Consider the following 18,758-nt stretch of genomic DNA (forward strand, 5'->3'; position numbering starts at 1 on the left):
ACTCCGAGTTTATCATTGCTCTACTTATCCCTAATATTAAGTGCAATCTACTATTGGTAGGAAAACTACTTGATACATTACGTTGTTCTGCTCACTTCTACCCTCACATATTATTATTTTCAAGACCTTAAAGCTCAAGAGTTTATTGGTCGTAGTAAAATAATTGTGGGGTTTTGCATCTTGATCTAGGGGATGCGACGGTCTTAGAACCAAGTAATCATAAAGTTTTAAGTGGCAAAGTGGCTGAGAAAGATCAATTTGGTTATGGCATTGTCATTTGGGACATCCATCATTCATCACCTATTTCCTTCCTTGTTTCTTAATTGTCATGATTCCAAGTCCAAGTGTGAAACTTGTGTCTTAGCCAAGTCATATTTCTACCTTCCCAATAAGTGATTCTAAAGTTGCTTTGCCATTTGATTTGGTACATTATGATGTGTGGGCTCTGTAAGACATATTCTAAAATCACAACAACAAGACATTAGGATCACGAATGCGATAACCATATCAACATGAAAATGAAATAAACTTATATGTAGAAGAGGAAGACATGATGCTAGGGTTTCAGGAGAGTCTTCTCCACTCAAGCAGTCGTAAGTCTTTTTGCTAGTGAATAGGGTTTAGCACAAAACAAGGATGATTACTGTGAGTGCAGGGACCTCCTAATATACTGATAATTATTCCTATACTTTAGCGTATTAACTGATTACATGGGATTTTCCATATCAATTAGGGTATCATAATAGTCCTAAACGGTAACGAATTCTATGTCAACTAATTAAAGTTTTCAAGACTAATTGCACTAAATAAGGACTCCTAAACCTAACTAAATAAGGCTCCATAATTTTCTCAACTATTAACCAGGATTGACCAAGTTACTTGTATGTCAAGATACAGTGAGCACATGTTCTTTGACACTCACAACTTACAAGGTCCTACTAAGGTTACTTCTAATGGATTCCTCTGGGATGTCACTTTGATTGACGATTGTACTCAATTAACTTAGGTGCTTTTGATGAAAAATAAGAGGTTGTCTTCTATATTCTTCAATATTTTGTGCAATGGTGTCTACTCAATTTCAGAATCAAATGAAGGTCTTTAGGTTTGACAATAGAGGTGAATATGTAAATAACACCTTGGATTGCTTCTTTTGTGATCAAGGTATTACTCATCAGACGACAATTCCCTTTACACTTCAACAAAATAGTGTGTCTAAATGAAAGGATCATCATATAATGGAGGTTGTTTGCTCCTTAATGTTGGATAAGTTTGTTCTCGATCATTTTTTTGGTATTACAATTATGGTTGATGTGTATTTATTCAATTGTTTTCCAAGTCGAGTCCTGGATTTTCAGACGCCACTTGATGTTCTGCTAAAAAAACACATGCCTCTCTTGTTTATGTGTTAAAATACTTCCTCAGAAGTTATCTTGTTGTATGGCATATGTGCATGTGTACTCTCATCAACAAAGTAAACTTAATCTATATGCTCTCAATGTGTGTTTATTGGTATGCTACTAATCAGAAAGGCTACAAGTATAATTATCTCCTACTTATAAGGTTTATGTTGCCATTGACTGATCACAGCGAGCTTAAATGGAAGATCGACTGGCACAATCTACGGTGAGGCCATGCCAATTTGTGATGGGGCCTCCACAACCATGACTATATGTGGGGCTAAGCTAATTGCCCCAACCTTATAAAAATATCGATCGTCACAATTTATGGTGGGGTCGGGCTTACCTTGAACCTAGACGTTGAAAAAAGTGAGACATAAGTTCATAACTAACCGTTAAGACCACAACACCATCCTTATCTCCTAAAACCACCAGTTGAGGCAGAGGAAAAACGTATGATTGTGAGAAATCTTCATCATCAATTTGTGTTTCGAAGAGGACCATAGGTAGAAACCGAAGTATCTTTTGTGTACCTTAGACTACTTGTCTTGATCATTTTCCCAATCTTTGTTGGGGTCATTTTCCCAATCTTTGTTGGGAGCCTCCATTTCCTCAGGGGAGTCGTCGGAGTTAGAAAAGATACCTCTAGCATTTCGACTTCATCGGAGGAAGCGAAGTTAGAGTCGTCATTGGGCGGTATGCTACTACTTGCTCGCCAGAAAACTCTATTTCCTCATCAGAGTCTGAGTCTGAGCCAATGGCTATCTCGACAATTGCTGCTTCATCGGGTATCATGTCCATCTCAAGGGCTCTGTTCACCATCATAGACCGCTAGTCCACATTTAGATACTTTGTTTTTGTAGTAAAAGTAAAGAAACAGAAAGCGATAACAAGGTTGATTGCAAAAGCTGAGTTTAGTGGTATGTTTTATGGTGTTTATGAGTTGTTGTGGTTGAAGAAATTATTGGGAGACCTTGGGGTTAGACCTAAGGAAGCTATGAATCTACATTGTGATAATACGGTAGCTATTTAGATTTCTCATAATCCAGTGCAATATGCATGATCGCATTATATGGATGTTAAGATTGGTCAACACTTTATCAAGGAAAAATTGGACGTTGGAATCATTTCCTTCAAATTTGTGGTTATTGAAGGTCAACTTACTAATGTGGTTACTAGAGCTATATCTAGTAGTGCGTTTTCCAACTTGCTCGACATGTTGGGCATGAGTGACATCTATGTTCCATCTTGAGAGAGAGTGCTTTGAATTGTACATATATTAGTTAAGTTGTAAATAGTTTCCTTATCCCGCATCAGTGAAATACTTGTAAATTAACTCTTGTAATTCCTATATATACACACCTTAAATTGGTTAAAAATAAAATTATTCAGAATTTTCATAAATGGTTTAAACAAAGGTTCCCTGTATTCTTTTTTCTTATGTTCTATTTGCCGTACACAAGATTTTCTCATCTTGAGTCTTTAAATGTTAAATCTCACTTGTCACTTAGTACTATAGTCTAGTGATATTCCTCTTTACTTATAAGTGAGATGTCTTAAGTTCAATTTACACCAAATGCGAATTTGAACCACATTATTGCTAGTAGATTGTGAGGTCTACCCCACTCCCTATAATATCGTTTGTTAAAAATAAAATAAAAATGTTAAACCTCTCTTTCCTTTAAATCTTTGAAAAAAAAATATCGTTATGAAGCTTAGCTCAAGAACAACGCAGTAGAATAAGATTAACAATAGAATGTAGATTATGTGCCAAAAACAAGAAAATTTGCAATTCAATGTTCTGTAAAAAAATTTGGACTCCAAAAAATTTTTAGACTCCAAAGAGCTCGTTATAGTATAAAATTAAGAAGCTTTACTTTTACAAATTAATATTCTAAACTACATTAAATCACAAGAATCAGAATGAGTTACAGTTGAATGCAATCATGTCAAGGATCGACGTTACCTTTAGACAACTAACGTAACTCACAACCGGCAACAACACTTTAAAAAAGTTTAACTTGAATGAGTGGGATGACATGTCCATTAATAATACTATTTCTTCAAATTTAACTCAGTTGAATATTTGTTCTACAAGATTCTCAATATTATAAAGATGATCCATCTTATTTATTACGGTAATTAGCACCTAATGGTCATAATCTTCACTATTCATCAGCGAGTTGTTTTGGATTCAATTCAATAAACTATTCCTTTCTTTCATACATTCACAAACCTAAAATAACGTTTCTTGATACCATTCTTTCCTCTCTACCTTATAAATTATAATTAAGTTAAATTCATATTAGAACAATTCCCTTAATAAATTAGATGTTAATGTACATCTCAACGATCTTTTCCTAATCTGACATTGCATTCTCACATTTCTACCTATGCAATGTATGGAATGAAGATTCTCTTCAGATCCTCTTCGTGAGGATCCTAGGGATCTTCACATCGTGTCCTTCCATCGTACATCGTTTAGTTAGAAATCATTTTAAATATTTTTATTTAAAATTAAACACAAATAATACTTGACGAAAATTGGCCGCATGATGTACAATGAATGGATCCCCAAGATCCTCACAAAGAGGATTCGAAGAGGATCCTCATTTCAATGTATGATGTACATATGAAAGCATTTTCCTGTTTCGGATTCGCGAAACTTTCAACGTACAATTTTCTTTCACCCGACCATTTTATCTTTCAAAATTCAAGAGATAATTTTTTGTTAGACAAACTACTTTTATTATTATATGAAGGTTTTTACTTAATAGAGGTACTTAATAAAGGCATTGAGCCCTTGCATGACAGTATGAGTTCGAACTCCGTCGGTAGCTAATATAACATCTAACAAAATCTATTATTTGACAAAAAAAAAAAAAAGAAAAAAAAAACTTGGTTATTCATAATTAATTAAAGTTGTATAGTTACAAAGTACTACACTAATAGCATCATTAGCAAGTCAATTTCCAAGATGTAAACATTGAAAAATGATAGAGACCTAGTCTAGCTGGGGCATGTATATAGTGGTTAAGACGATACGTAAAAGAGTCATCTTGAAGGTTGTAATGTCAATTACAATATGGAGACAACTCTAATTTCTTAATGCGGGACTTAAAACAACTGATAAATTATTAGGATAATGTGGAGCCTAGACGTCATAAATTATCACACAATGAGTTTAATGAGCAATCCGTTTATTTTGATGTCACATTAATAAGGTGGTGATTTTGGCCTTGGTAGTTTAGATGGTGGTGTTGGTATTAATGATGATATCAAAATAAACGGGATGATTGAATCACCCATTAAACTTATTGAGTGATAATTTGTCAAGTCCAATAAATGCTATGACAGCCACTTAGTACTACAATCAAGTGGTATTCCTCTTCATTTGTAAATAAGAGGTCTTAGGTTCGATTCTTGTCAAATGTGAATTTGAATTACATTATTGCTACCTCATTGTGAGGCTAAGCCCACCCCTCCTCCCCCTTCATGTAGATAATATCGTTTGTTCAAAATAAATAAATAAAGCTACGATGAGCCCATTGAAAATGAAATTATTTTGTGACTAGATATAAGTTATTATGATGTAGTGTATCAGTGAAGAAAGTTAAGGTTCTACTATAAAATCAATTGACAATATAGAAAATAGCCAAACTTACTATAAGCCCATGCAAGCCCCTCCTTCCATCAATGTGAGATTCATTCTCAACAACTAGTATATAGATGCTTTACTATATTACATTGGTAGAATTTCTGTTTGCTCCTCATGATTGTAATAGGATAGCGCATCTAGTGACTTCTTTTGTTTCAAAAAATGGTGGCCTTCATAGATTAGGTTATTTTGAGCCAGAGTGGTTATTCAACACTCTAGTTTCTAATGTAAACGTTTCTATTTGTATTTAATCAAATTTTCTATTGTTTGACAATATATATATATATATATATTGTTAGAATCTCAAATTATGTGATTAATAGGTTGGATGAGAGCTAAGAGCTTGTGTGAGAAGATAAATGAGCTTTGGCTTAGGGTTAGCCAAGCCATATAGTAAGAAGATACGAGAGGAAGCTGGGGAGGGAGCTAACAAAACAAATAGTAAAAAGGGTTGGAAGGAAGGAAGGTCAAAACCTACAGCCATAAGTCACGAACAACCAGCACACGCACATGCTGATGGAAGTACCTGATACGAGTGTGAGTGACCTTAATTTTCCTTTTTTTTTTTTTATTTTATCAATTATTATTTATGGATTTACTAGTATTTTAGTTTTTGTTTGTGTCCGTATGTCATTTAAAAGGTTGAAAGGAGTGAATGCAATTAATGAAATTGGCTCCAGGCTTTTCGAATTATTTATTAATAATTTACCAAATAAAGCCCTGCTGCATCTGCACTGCATGGCTTAAATATCCACACACGTTCTTTCTCTGGGTCAAATACCTAATCATTTTACTCTCTTGTGGACTTGATAGGAAATAAACAAGACCATCGCATGTCGAGGCACTCAATTCTTTGTCCTTGATACTTACTTTCTAATTAAAATTTGCACCTCAATTATTATTTTTCTTTTCTTATAGGACACCTAATTATTATTGATATTAATATGAAAATAGAAAAGGGTTTATTTGAAAGTTATGGTTGCTTTTAGTTCTATTAAAAATGAAATAAACAAAGGAAAAGTATAAAAAAAAAAAAAAAAAAAAAAAAATCTCCTACCCTCTATTACTACAACTTTTGAAGGACAGAAGGAAAGTGGAGTTTGCAAGGGAGTAAGGGAAACCCCAAATTGCTAAGCAACAAGGTAAGCTCATGCTTTGGGACCTACACCCTCTGGTTTAATATTGGATCTTACTGTTGGTAAAGGGTTAGGGTTACAAAGAAATTTATTGTTTGGAAAGGTATCTCAAACCAATAACGCAATGTTATGTGATAATGTGAACAACCGCACCTCCTTCCATGTTCTCCTCAAGCGCAACTTCTTCAATTCATTCAAACTATTCAAAAAACATTATGATTTCACTTACCTGTGTGAAAAAATGATGGTGGAACAATTTCTCTTAATAAGTGCATATTTTTATCTCATGTAAATATTTTGGTACAAAATTACTATTTTGGCCTTCTTATGTAAATATTATGCATCAAAACTGAGGGCAAAATAGAAAAAAAAAGAGGATATGATTGTCATTTTGTCAAAAGGTACAAAATTACTATTTTGCCCTCCTCATCTCAACATTGTGTATTCAAAAGTGAGGGGTAAAATTGAAAAAAGCGGGCAAAAAGGTTGACAAGCTGTGTTCTCTTAATAATATAGAATATAGATGACAACAAGTGAAAAGTTGAGATTACTACTACCTTTGGCCTTTAGTTGTATATAAGTTTCTCCTGAAGAATGAGTGGTTAAGCCACACATGTAATTTTAAAGGCAAAGTAATATTTGGTTTATGTATCAATTTTACAAGTGGTACTTTGAGTTTATGATTGAGCTAACTAAATTTTACCTCTCTCCACATTTGAGGTGATTTTCTGAATGGTTTACTAAGTTCCAATTTCGTTACATTGCATCCTAATGTTTGAAATGTATATTTCCCCTCTATTTGAGCATATTATCCTTTGTTAGATAGATGTGAAACTAGTTTGTAGGCTATGCAGAAGTCACATTTACACTACTATGACCAAACTGTATGATTGCTTGTCGTATTGGAATATGCAATATTGATTGATGAGAAACTGAAACTCCATAACCACTAGTTTAAGTCCATATAATACAAGTGCGGCTTTCAAATCAATCTATAAATGAGTCACACATGCTTGCCTCATTATTAATTCAGTGAATAACTAGACACTTAAACATATACAAATACCTAACTAATTTCAAAACTCAATAATATAATGTGAAAAAATTAAAATCTCACAACCAGTTTTTAAAATGCCTTTAGGTTAAAAAATGCAAAATGCAGTTAGCCTCTTAAGGTTCCAATATAAACAAATTAGTTGTATATCAGAGTAAGTTCAATATTTTAGAATATTAGGTGGCATGCAGGCAACATTTAATTCAATTCACAATGTGAGCTTGTTATATTTTGTTACTTTCCCATCAAATCTTCCATCGACACACCTATACCCTTTGACCTTTGGTTGTGCATACGATTCAGAGCTTTAGAAAATTCTCACTCATTACTACGGTGTAATGGTATTCTTTTTTTCAGTTATAAGTAAGAAGTTTTAAGCTCAATTCTCGTCAAATATAAATTTGAACCACATTATTACTAGTCTATCGTGAGACTAAGCTATCACCCATTCCTCTTAGTGTAAATAATATATTTTTGTAATAAAAAAAAAAATAAAAAAAAAAAAAGCTCCAGACAATTTTATTTTTGTTCATTCTTTATTTATAAATAATAAAGTAAAATGAAGAGACCAGCAGCATCATGAGCCAGCCATCACCATCAATAATTATAGTTTTGGTGGCATATGGGTTATGATTAATTTCATCTGCAATTTAACTCATGAAATTATAAAAACACTTTGGTTGTTTCATCACCTCCTCCTTCGCAAAAATTCTCCACTTTGTCGTCCCCCACCAACATTTGGTAGTTTGGAACGGTAGATAGTTTGTAGCGATCACATTATTCTTTAAAAAAAAATTAAAATTAAACTCAACAGTTATTGTCCTGAGGTTCCTTTTGGGTCTCTCTCTACTTTCTCTACTTTGTCTTACTGCTTTGTTTTCAAGTAATTCCAGATTTCTTGTGGACCAAGTTTTGGTGTCACAACATTAGTGCAAAACATTCCAACTTGGAAAGAAAGAAGGAAAAAAAGGGGGCAAAGAGTTGAAGCTTTGATAAATTTGAGGTGGGGAAAACAAATGAAAGAAGGATTAAAGAAGAAGATTTTAAAGCTAGAATATTAAACTTGGTAAGAGAGAGTTAACAACCTGGAGAGATATGCAAATGAGCAGCAATATTTGTATGTCCTGTTTCCTTCCAACTTTGAGTACTTGTTTCTTGTATACACATCTCAATCATACGGAATTACGATATAGATAAATTATTCTCTTTCGTGCGTAAATATCGTTCTTAGATTCACTTTATGGAAATTCATAACTGCAACATATAATAATTTTATCATTTAATTAGTCTGCATAAAGATAAATATATGAAAGATTGAGACATGCTGCCAAGCAGCCATTCGATGTATTCACACTTAAAAACATATTCAAAAACATCAGGCTTCAATTTCATTAAACAATCACAACTTGGTTTAAACCCGATATAAGCCATCGCGGGAAATGTTAATACAATATAGTAAAACTCAAATAAATACATCTGAATACCTACCTCTCACCATCACATGGAATTCTACGGTCTAATCTAACAATTCCTAGGCTCCCCAGTCTTTCGTTCATCGGAAAGAACCTGCTTAGAACATCAACGAACATCTCCTACGAGTAATAAAATGAGGGAGATGTTATTAATTAGCACTCCAAAGATTCATCCTGCACTCCTCTCTTACAGAAACATAAGGTAGAAACTGCATTTCGAGGAGTGCAAGATGACCTTTTTGGATTGCCAATCACAACTCCAAGTGAGATTTCGTAATTCAATCCCAATCACCAAGCAAACTAACACGACACGCAATCCACTTGGCGGCAAACTCAGGCCCATGACACGTAAAAAAAGACCACCTACCACTCAATTATTGCAATTAACCGGAAGCTTATAATATCTGCACATAAAGCCGACTTCATATCCAACCTTGAGAGGCAGTTAGATATTGAAGAGTAGATGGAATAGTGGTCTTGGAAGTCAGGTGAAAATGTTACCAGCAATTAGTGCCAAGAAAAATGAATAGATTATACAGATTTGAAATAAATGCTACGGACATTTTTTTGAAATATGCACTATCTCCGAACAATTTATGCAATCATTAATGAAAGCACAAGCATATATTTATATCATTGAGGCAATTCAAATGAAAACATAGACTTACCACCGCGATTGTCCCCTATTAATTGAACTACCACATAATTTTAGACTCATGCATGCACAAACAGGACGTTAGGTGAGCAAAAATGATTGGCAGAAATTACATAAGCTACACTAAATTGCATATCGTTGTCACTCCCTGCAATGTAAAACCATTGTCACTAAACTTAAAAATCAAATCAAATTGGAATCTTAAACAACAACGTTGGATTTGTTATCATTTTTCTCCATTTAAAACTAAAGTTTCGAATTTTACGCAAAGCCTCCATCAACCAACCATTCTAAAGTATTAGCATTCAATCCCATCCAAAAAATATGCCTCTCTTTCTGCAAACCCTTATCTCGTCAAGGTAAAGTCCAAATATGGACTTAATAATTCGAGATTGGTTTTCAAGTTTCATCGAACTAGAATACGTTAACTGAATACCAACAAATGGAGGGATCAATCAGCCAGGTCTTCCTAAACTCAAGATAATCTAATATAGTCAGACTAATCATTTCAAGCAGGCTAAATGTTACGCAAAACCCTCACACTATCCCGACAACTCTATAAATAGATGCAAAGAATTTGATCTGAAATGAATGTAATCATCATTGTCGAATGGTTGGTTATTGTTTTTTAAAATTGGCCTTTTCCCCTAACAGTTCGATGGTTCATGTCAGTCAAACAAATGGATGAAATCAACTACCAGTCTACAAGTAACTCAAATGCTGATCCAATGTATGCCATATTTTCACAATCTCCGATGGAAAATAAATGTGGGATGCACATTTTCTAAAATTGGATGTTCACCAATATTTTTTATTCAATTCACTGTTCTTCAAGAAAATTAAAAGCAATGAAGAAACAATCTGCAGAAACAAAAACTCAGAGTAAACTAGAAGAACAATGCAAATATAGACCTATGGCAAATTTATTCAAGGAAAAGTCTAAATCCTCGGCCAAGGAAGATACGTTTGATAATGAAAGTCCTCATACAATAGAAAAGATTACCTCGAATCAAAATGTATATGAAAAAGCTTAGAACTTGTAAGTTGTAATGTCTCAAAATCAACACTTAACTCACTTAAAACCCCCGTAAACCTTGAAACATGGTTTATCTTTTTCTTTTAAGGTAAGAAAAATAAGGGTTTTATTCATATGATAAAAGTATATATACAAGGACAGTCGCAAGCTGTCTACTGAAAAAAGATAAAGGCCTCTAACCAACCAACTCCTATAATGTCCAGTAGTACCTCAAATTAGCATGGCAAAGCATCTATCTAAAAAAGAAAAGACCTTTAGCTGGAGTATCACTTTTAGGCCATGTTTGGATTGAGGCCAAGTTAGTAAAGAATGGATCACATAATGTTAGATGGAGGGTTTAGAAATGCACCACATGTACATTACAAAGGCATGTGGGAGGAATTTGCATATGACTACTTGGAACTAGTCATTTATAAATCCCTCTTGCATAACTTTTTGATAATCATGTAGTGCATTTATAATCCTCCTATCTAATCTATCTAATGTTTTACTGTTTAGGTGAGGGACTTCTAAATTCCAAGGGATTTACACAAAGTGATGAAGAAAGGCATCACAAAAATTTAGATAGGAGGGATTAGAAATTCTCCACATGAGATTTGCAAATCCATTCTAAATTCCAACCCATCATTTGCAAATCCCTCTCACATGCTTTTTCAATTCTCATGTGGAGAATTTCTAATCCCTCTTATCTAACTTTTTGTGATCCATTTCTTCATCACTTTGCCTAAATCCCTTGGAATTTAGGAGTCCCTCATCCAAACATTCCTCACTTGGCCCAAGTCCCTAGAGATTTGGAAGTTCCTCATCCAAACATACCCTTAGGTAACTGATGATGTGTTGCCTCACCATTTACAATGGGACCAACTTATAGAACCAGATTCCAGTTGAATGCCCACTCTATGCACTAAGTGGTGCTGCCACATGAAACCCATGTTTTTACATAAGCCTTACAGCTCTATCTAGCAGTGGTATGGCATGAAACATGCAGTGATGTTCTTTAAACATGTTTTATAACCCTCAAAGTTCTATCTACCAGTATTCCTTAAAATTAATACTAATTCCAGAAAAGCTTCGGCGCCAATCTCTGATATTTCAGAACTCAGCTTTTATCAGGATAGCTACTTAAACAGCGCAACGAAGAGATCAAAACACAGATGTTTAAAAATGCCAAACTTATTATGCCTGTGTCTATCAAAGGAAGAATCAAATTCAGCAAGTAGAAAGGAGAAATGTAAATACAATAACCAATAGAGTAAGTAGTTTTGACACTGCCATCCTACTTGCAGAAGAATAAAGTTTAATACACGATTGCGTGGAGGTTAGGTTCTTCAAATTCAAAAGATGTATTTTATTTATTTAAAAAGAAATGCTTTATTTCAACAGCCATAGGACATCAACATCGCAATTACAACAGAACAGGGCGATTTGCGTCTTGAGAACGTATGCGTGACACTTTAAGATCTCCTTTACAATACCATTAGATTTTCCCAAAAAAATGTATCACTAGAAATACAAGAACGACTTACCTGCAGTTGTTGACCTCGAATTCGACATTGTTGACGATTTCCTTCCACCAGAAAAGATAGGACCAATCCTCTTGGAAGAACAGTTACCTAGCAGGAGACATTTTTCAACAAAATTAATATTATAATCAATTAAAAAGTAACACTTATCCTCCTTTGATGAATCGAACAAAGTAGTTCAAGAAAATGCCTACCTCTTTACGTGAGAAGCCAGTTTTTACACATCGCGTCGGAAAACAGACAACATTGTGAAGTGGGTCTGTTTGGTTACCGAGAAAATGCAGGAAATGAAAAATCAAAACTTCGAACTCCAACTATCTTAACTAATTTTAACTGATCTAAGCTTTCGGTGATGGAAGGTTTTTGAAATTGTTGAGAGATTAGGGCTTTTCTTTCTACATGTCCGTTAGTAGAATTGGGGAGGACGGTGTAGAATTACGAAAGAGACGGCCCACCGGTTCTTAATTTAGTAATTGTCAGTCAGGAGTAGGATTTTGAAGTGCAGTTATTAGGTGTCGGATTTTGGAGTAGGGTTACGATATTTAACATGAGTTTGCTATTTAGCTCTGATATTATATAGAATTCTGAGAGAAACGAGTTATATACGGACATCTAACAATATTGATATTGTTTGGTAATTATTAAGTGTGCATTTCGTCAGATGTATGGTATTATCACAAAAGATATCGATATTAGTTGATGTGGGGTTATTATATTAGTTGGAGTAGAATTACGATATTTACATTTTTTTTTTATTGTTTTTTCAGAGATAGGTGTGAGATTTCAACAGATGGCAGTGTGGCCGGAACTTTACCGTCCTGAACAAATGCTTTGGGCCTCGGTCCAATATTTTGGGTCTCTATATGACCATGGGCCTTAGACCCTCTTTTGCTTCCCACTCTCCTAAAATGTTAAGATTTTTTTATTTTTATTTTATTTTTTAGTAAACCTAACAATTACAAAACTGGTTAAAAACAATAATTATAACTATATTAGAGTAACATGGGCAAATGTTGTACCATTGAAGTTTATATAATGTCATCTTGTGAGTTAGATCATTAAAGATATCTTACTTTGAAATTAATAACAATATAACCGGATGAAATTATGTTGATTAAACATTATCGCTTTTTTTGTTGAAATTAAGCATTATCTCTAACATTAAACTACCGACTCCTATAATGTTTCCAAAATGTTTTTATTTCAACCTTTTAAAATAATTTTTTTAACAAATGGTATTATCTATAGAAAACTTAATTTTAATCTTTAAAAAGATGAGTTTTAGACTATAACCTTGTGTAAGATTAAAATCCAATTTTAGTCCCTAGTACATTTAATCATCTCATTTATTAGTTATATTTTGATGTTTTATTTATCTTTTTATTCCTATTTTAATGTATTACTTACATTTAAATTTAATTTTCATTTCATTTATCATAATATATTTTAATGTCTACATTTAGGCAACTAATTTTTTTATAATATATAGTCCGATAACAATTTTGTATGTTTTTCATTTAGGTACATTAATATATTTGAATATTTCGGTATATCCATCGATACAAACATATATATGCATTTCGGTACATACATTTTGGTACACACATTTGAGTGTTTTTTTTTTTTCTTTTTAGTATAACGATATATTTTACACTAAGGATAGAAGCGTTCCACTAAGCCACGTAATGGACAATTTAATTTGGTATCGAATTCGCCATCCACGAGATTCGAACATAATACCTCTCATTTTAGTATTGACTTTCAGGTACATTAATTCAATATACTATATTTTGGTACGTACATTTTGGTACATACATTTCGGTATTGAGATTTAGGTACATTAATTCAATATAATACATTTCGGTACGTATATTTCAGTACGTAAATTTCGGTACATACATTTCGGTACATATATTTCGGTACATACATTTGAGTACGTATATTTCGGTACGTACATTTTGGTACGTACATTTCGGTATGTACATTTTAGTACATACATTTTGGTATTGATATTTAGGTACATTAATTCAATATAATACATTTCGGTACATGCATTTAGGTTCATTATAGTATATTTCGGTACAATCATGTAGGTACAAAAAAGTCAATTACATATATTTCAGCACATTACAATCATGTATTTATATATTTTGTATCACAAATTTCTTTTAATATTTTCTCATTTATGTTCATTTATAATTAAATAACTAAATATGTGCATATTAATAAAATTAAATTTAATGTGGAGAGATTAAATAAAAATACACATTAAATAACAAAAATTGAATATAAATTTTGATAAAAGTACACTTCAAGAGATTAAATTGAATATGTAATCTAGCACCATGTTTTTTTTTTAACTTTTACTCTTTTGTAAGGACTAATGTTCAAAAACCCCTATTATCTACACTAAGGAAGGTGGAGGGTACCTAAGCTTTATAATGAATTAGCAATAATGTGATTCAAATTCATTTTTTACGAAAATCGAACTTAAAACTTCTCAAAATACCACTAAACTATAATATTAAGTAATAACTTTTTAAAGTACTTATTTTTTTTAAAAAAAGGAGGTTGACCGTTTTGATAAGAAAAAATTAGAGTAATAGTAAACGATTGGTCCTTAAACTTGTTTCAATGTAGAACAACGATCATTTTTTTTAAAAAAAAGGAGGTTGACTGTTTTGATAAGAAAAAATTAGAGTAATAGTAAACGATTGGTCCTTAAACTTGTTTCAATGTAGAACAACGATCATTTTAACTAACTTTGATAGAATTTTCGGTCATTTTTTTGTCTCTTTAAACAATATATTTTGGAAAAAAAAAATTCTAACAAAATAGCCGAAACAAGTTTAAGAATTAGCACTTGCGATTTCTTTAGCTCGGAAGCCAAAGAGGGACCACAGCTCCAATTACTATTTTTGATAATAAGAGTTTTGAACTTTAAAAGGCGAAAATAAAACGAAAAATTGAGTGGTGCCCAGAGCACTATCTTTCTCCTTCACAACAATCTCTTTTGGTCTCTTATTTCAGTGTGTTCTTAATCTTCTGATACACTTCGGACTTCAAAAGTAAAACCCATTTCTCAGAAACTCTCTTTGTTTACTTACTGAAATTCTGACACAATTTTGTTGAAGGTTGTTCGTTCAGGTAGCATAGCATGGCTTCCATCATTGCAAGCTTGCCTCCACCACTGTTGGTCCATAGCAGAAATACAAATACCATCCTTTTCAGAGCTCTTCCAAAACTCCCCGTTTCTTCCGTTTCAGGTGAGCCTCGCGGTCATAAATACTAAAGCTGCTATTTGGGTTTTTTGTTCTTTCGTTATTTCTTTCAAATTTGAATTGCAATTAAACAGAGTATGTTTAATTTGACTAAGCATATTGAATTTGTTCGTTCAGAGTGTTTGGTTGGGTTTTTGAGTGAAGGATGAAACTGAAATTCAGCTACTTTAGTTGAGAGAATTTGGCAATTTGGTCAAAAGTGGTGTTTTATTTTAATAATCGTTTTCAATTGGATTGAGCTTTAATACGAAGAATCTTTTGAATTAGGGTATGTATTTGACTATATGATTTTGTTGAGAATGAATCCCATATTGATGGGAAGAGGGACCATGCATATGCTTATAAGTAGTTGGGCTACTCGCTAATTGGTTTTATGGTCATGGTATCAGAGCAGGTTGTCCCATGTGTGAAATCCAACAATCACACGGTCTCAGTGTCACCCTGTTGTGTTATCTACGTGTTAGGCTTGAACCACATTGGAGGGATCTTACATGTGCTTATAAGTAGTTGGGCTACTCATCGTATAGTCAATTAGTTTTATGGTGGAACCTCAACTTTAAAAGGATTGGAAACTCGGATAAGATAAGGCTAAATGCAATATCAGAAAACAAAACCTTCCACATCCATGTGTTGAGACGTGAAACTCGAAGGCGTAAGGCCCCACTTGATAATCATTTCGCTTTTTTTCTTTGTTTTATTTTCCACTCTTTGGTTGTAAATAAAGAGGAAATACTAAGAAAGGATGGATAAATAAGGATAAAGGAAGGGTGGTATGAAGGATGTGTAAGAAACCAAAATTTAGAAGAACAAAACCGTCCACATCCATGTGCATTTATTCCACATCCTTCCTCCTACACTCCCTTGCCGTTCTTGATTCATTCATCCTTTCATCTACTTTAACAAAAATTGAGAACTAAAACACGAAATGGTTATCAAACGTTCTCTAAGTAATCAAGGGTTTTAGAGGTTGATGGTTATGTGTTTGAAGTGTCATATGAAATGCAATTTGAGTGCACATTTCAATGCCTTGGTTGCACTATTCTCTCCTAACTTAGGTGCGTAATTTTCTGACTTTTCAGAGAGACAGAATCGTGTTGCTGTTGTGGTGAAGGCTACTGGGGAAAGCTCCGAGTCTTCAACTTCTATTGTGAAATCTGTTCAGAATGTGGTAAGCTATTTCCCTCTGCGCTTTCATGATCAAATTTTTATATTTTTGATTTGTGCTCAGTACATAAAGAACTATAGAGGGTTTCACGTTATGCTTTGGCTAGCCTGAATCTGCAGGCAATATTTCCTTTCTTCTTTTGATTCCTCTAATGGTTTTCAATTGTGTGCAAAGTTTATGAATTCCCCCTTCAGTAAATTTCGAAAAAGCGTGCATTTTTCTTAGCTATGAGAATGGGCTGTGATATGGATAACACACGATTTTGTTTTTTAGCCAACTTTTGATCCTAAGAATTTGTCATTCTATGGAATGAAGAAATGCATGCAATATTTTTTTTCTTCTTCATTCGATAGATTGACAAGTTAATTTTGATCTTTTTATTTTTTATTTTTTATTTTTTTTTAATATCAGGCTTACTATTTTCTTCCTCTCGCTTTGATTTGAAACAGTGGGATAATTCTGAAGATCGGCCAGCTCTTGTTGCTTTGGGGTTTGCAGCTGTAGTAGGTTTATGGACATCAACAAATTTGATTACAGTAATTTTCTTATCTCTCTGTTCTTTTCAGTTCTTGAAAGGAATGAAAAGTGTTGTTGCAATAGTTGATACGAGCTTGTATGTACTAATACCAACTATCAACGTCTGGCACTTTCTGTGGCATTCATATGTAGGGACCAAGTTACACTGTCAAAGCTTAAAACTTCTTAAATTTTTTTATTTCCAGAGTAGAAAATAGAATATCACAAAAGTTTTATCAGCCTTTGAGGCTAGATGGAGAGCAATTGGAGTCATTATCCAAAAATTTACCGCTGCCATTTATTTCCCCCAATATTTTCTTAATTTTAGTGATTTTAGGTTATTCATTTTTTATAATCATATTTTAGTTGTTTCTTTCTTTGTTTTTATATGTAATGATCTTGTACTTCGCAATAGAGAAAGCTATCCCATTTAGACAGTATATATTGTGTATGTCACATGACGAGTTTGAAATCTCTTGTAATCTTACTAGATTTTCATGTTACTTGTTAGAGGTGATTGTGATTACATTTATCTTCCTGTATTGGATGGCTTTGCAATGCTCATGAAGGGCATTTCTAATCCCTCTTATCTTACATTTTGTGATTCATTCCTTGATAACTTGACCTCAATTCCTTTGGACTTCGAAGTCCCTCACCCCAAACATAACCTAAAAGTAGGATTTCGTACCCTTCTTTTAAAACAAGGTGGTAGGTCCTCTTCTTTTATTCTGATGAGATGTTGAATTTGATTGTTAATATTATGTTAAGGATTTAGGAGTTAAAATCTTACAAAGTATATAGTTTGATCAAACTTTAAGATGTGTCCGGTCTGCTTCTTTAAAAAAGTACATTATTGATCAATTTTGTTCTTAAGTAATTTGGTAAAGAGTGTATGGTATACATTGTGAACCGAGACATACAAATTCAAACTTCGTGAGGTTTAAATTCATCTCTTCTCACTAAAGGGTATGGAATTATTTACTAGACCATTTTCAGATGCCTTTGGGATGGTGTACTTGAGAAATCAAATTCAAAGTTTCTAGTGTTACTTCTCCAATATGTGATAGATTTTTAGGACGACAATCATCATAGCAATTTAGAGCAGTTGCAATTGTCTAAATCTTAATGTATTATTCGTAGAGTTTTTAACTTCGCCAATTGCCACACACATACACTATTTTCATCAGTGAACTTGCTTTCAGCTTAGTAGGAGTTCTAACGGTTTAATACCCCTCTCATTGTCCTTGATTCCCCGTTTATGTGGTTAGGCCATTGACAAGTTGCCGCTTATCCCAAGTGTGCTAGAATTTGTCGGAATACTTTTCTCTTTGGTAAGTACGCGATACATGTATGTTATAGTTGGTTGCTATGGGAGGTCAAATGTATATTAACTTGTTCATGTTCTTGTTTCAGTGGTTTATATATCGATATCTCCTATTCAAGCCTGACCGGTGAGAAAACCTGATGACTGCAATTTTATTTTGCTTTGAAAATAATGAAGAGTACCTCGAGCATGGCATTCTTAAGTTGGAATGCAAGAATGTGTTGTTTCCGTCAAGTTTTCTCATTGTGTTTTCTTGTGTTTGTGTTTACAGGGAAGAGTTTTTCCAAATCGTGAACAAATCAATATCCAATATCTTGGGCCAGTGAATTGTTATTCCAATTGTTCTGAGAGTGTTTTTAGTTTGAGGAAGGGATTGGCAGGAACTTAATATGTATTACAGTAGCAATCAAACTCGTTATTCCGAGTCAATCAAGAACCTCAAGTTGGTCTTAAATCAACGTTTTTGAGAAATCATTTCCTCCAGTCCTATTATTAAAATACCATATTTAAGAGGGAAAGAAAACATCCAATAAAAAAGGAG

General features: G+C 33.3%; 1 protein-coding gene and 1 long non-coding RNA gene across 3 annotated transcripts; one reads left to right on the forward strand and one right to left on the reverse strand.

The window, feature by feature from the left end:
• Positions 1–8,608: 8,608 nt before the first annotated feature.
• Positions 8,609–12,473, reverse strand: LOC125478686. Its single transcript, XR_007259456.1, has 2 exons — positions 12,126–12,473; positions 8,609–12,021 (listed from the first exon to the last, which is right to left on the reverse strand). It is a non-coding gene; the product is annotated as an uncharacterized LOC125478686 (long non-coding RNA).
• A 2,366-nt stretch (positions 12,474–14,839) lies between these two features.
• LOC103944855 (protein CURVATURE THYLAKOID 1C, chloroplastic) lies at positions 14,840–18,688 on the forward strand. 2 transcript variants are annotated; one of them, XM_048587075.1, is made up of 7 exons: positions 14,840–14,999; positions 15,066–15,197; positions 16,292–16,380; positions 16,827–16,913; positions 18,162–18,224; positions 18,307–18,344; positions 18,489–18,688. In XM_048587075.1, the coding sequence occupies exons 2-7, from the start codon at positions 15,089–15,091 to the stop codon at positions 18,541–18,543; spliced, it is 441 nt and encodes a 146-aa protein (XP_048443032.1). In that variant the 5' UTR covers positions 14,840–14,999; positions 15,066–15,088; the 3' UTR covers positions 18,544–18,688. The 2 variants fall into 2 exon arrangements, with proteins under 2 accessions (XP_048443032.1, XP_048443033.1); XM_048587076.1 differs by having other exon boundaries at positions 14,852–14,960.
• The last annotated feature ends 70 nt before the right edge of the window (positions 18,689–18,758 follow it).

Source organism: the organism of the source record quoted next, unplaced genomic scaffold (genome assembly GCF_019419815.1).
Source record: "Pyrus x bretschneideri cultivar Hongxiangsu unplaced genomic scaffold, Pyrus_bretschneideri_v1 Contig26, whole genome shotgun sequence".
Taxonomy (NCBI): domain Eukaryota; kingdom Viridiplantae; phylum Streptophyta; class Magnoliopsida; order Rosales; family Rosaceae; genus Pyrus; species Pyrus x bretschneideri.

Excerpts from the sequence above, each read along its gene's own strand:
- LOC103944855 (XM_048587075.1), top strand. The coding sequence starts at position 15,089 with ATGGCTTCCATCATTGCAAGCTTGCCTCCACCACTGTTGGTCCATAGC. Across the intron at positions 16,381-16,826 it reads TGAAATCTGTTCAGAATGTG|TGGGATAATTCTGAAGATCG; the intron begins GTAAGCTATTTC and ends GATTTGAAACAG. Across the intron at positions 18,345-18,488 it reads CTCCTATTCAAGCCTGACCG|GGAAGAGTTTTTCCAAATCG; the intron begins GTGAGAAAACCT and ends TTGTGTTTACAG.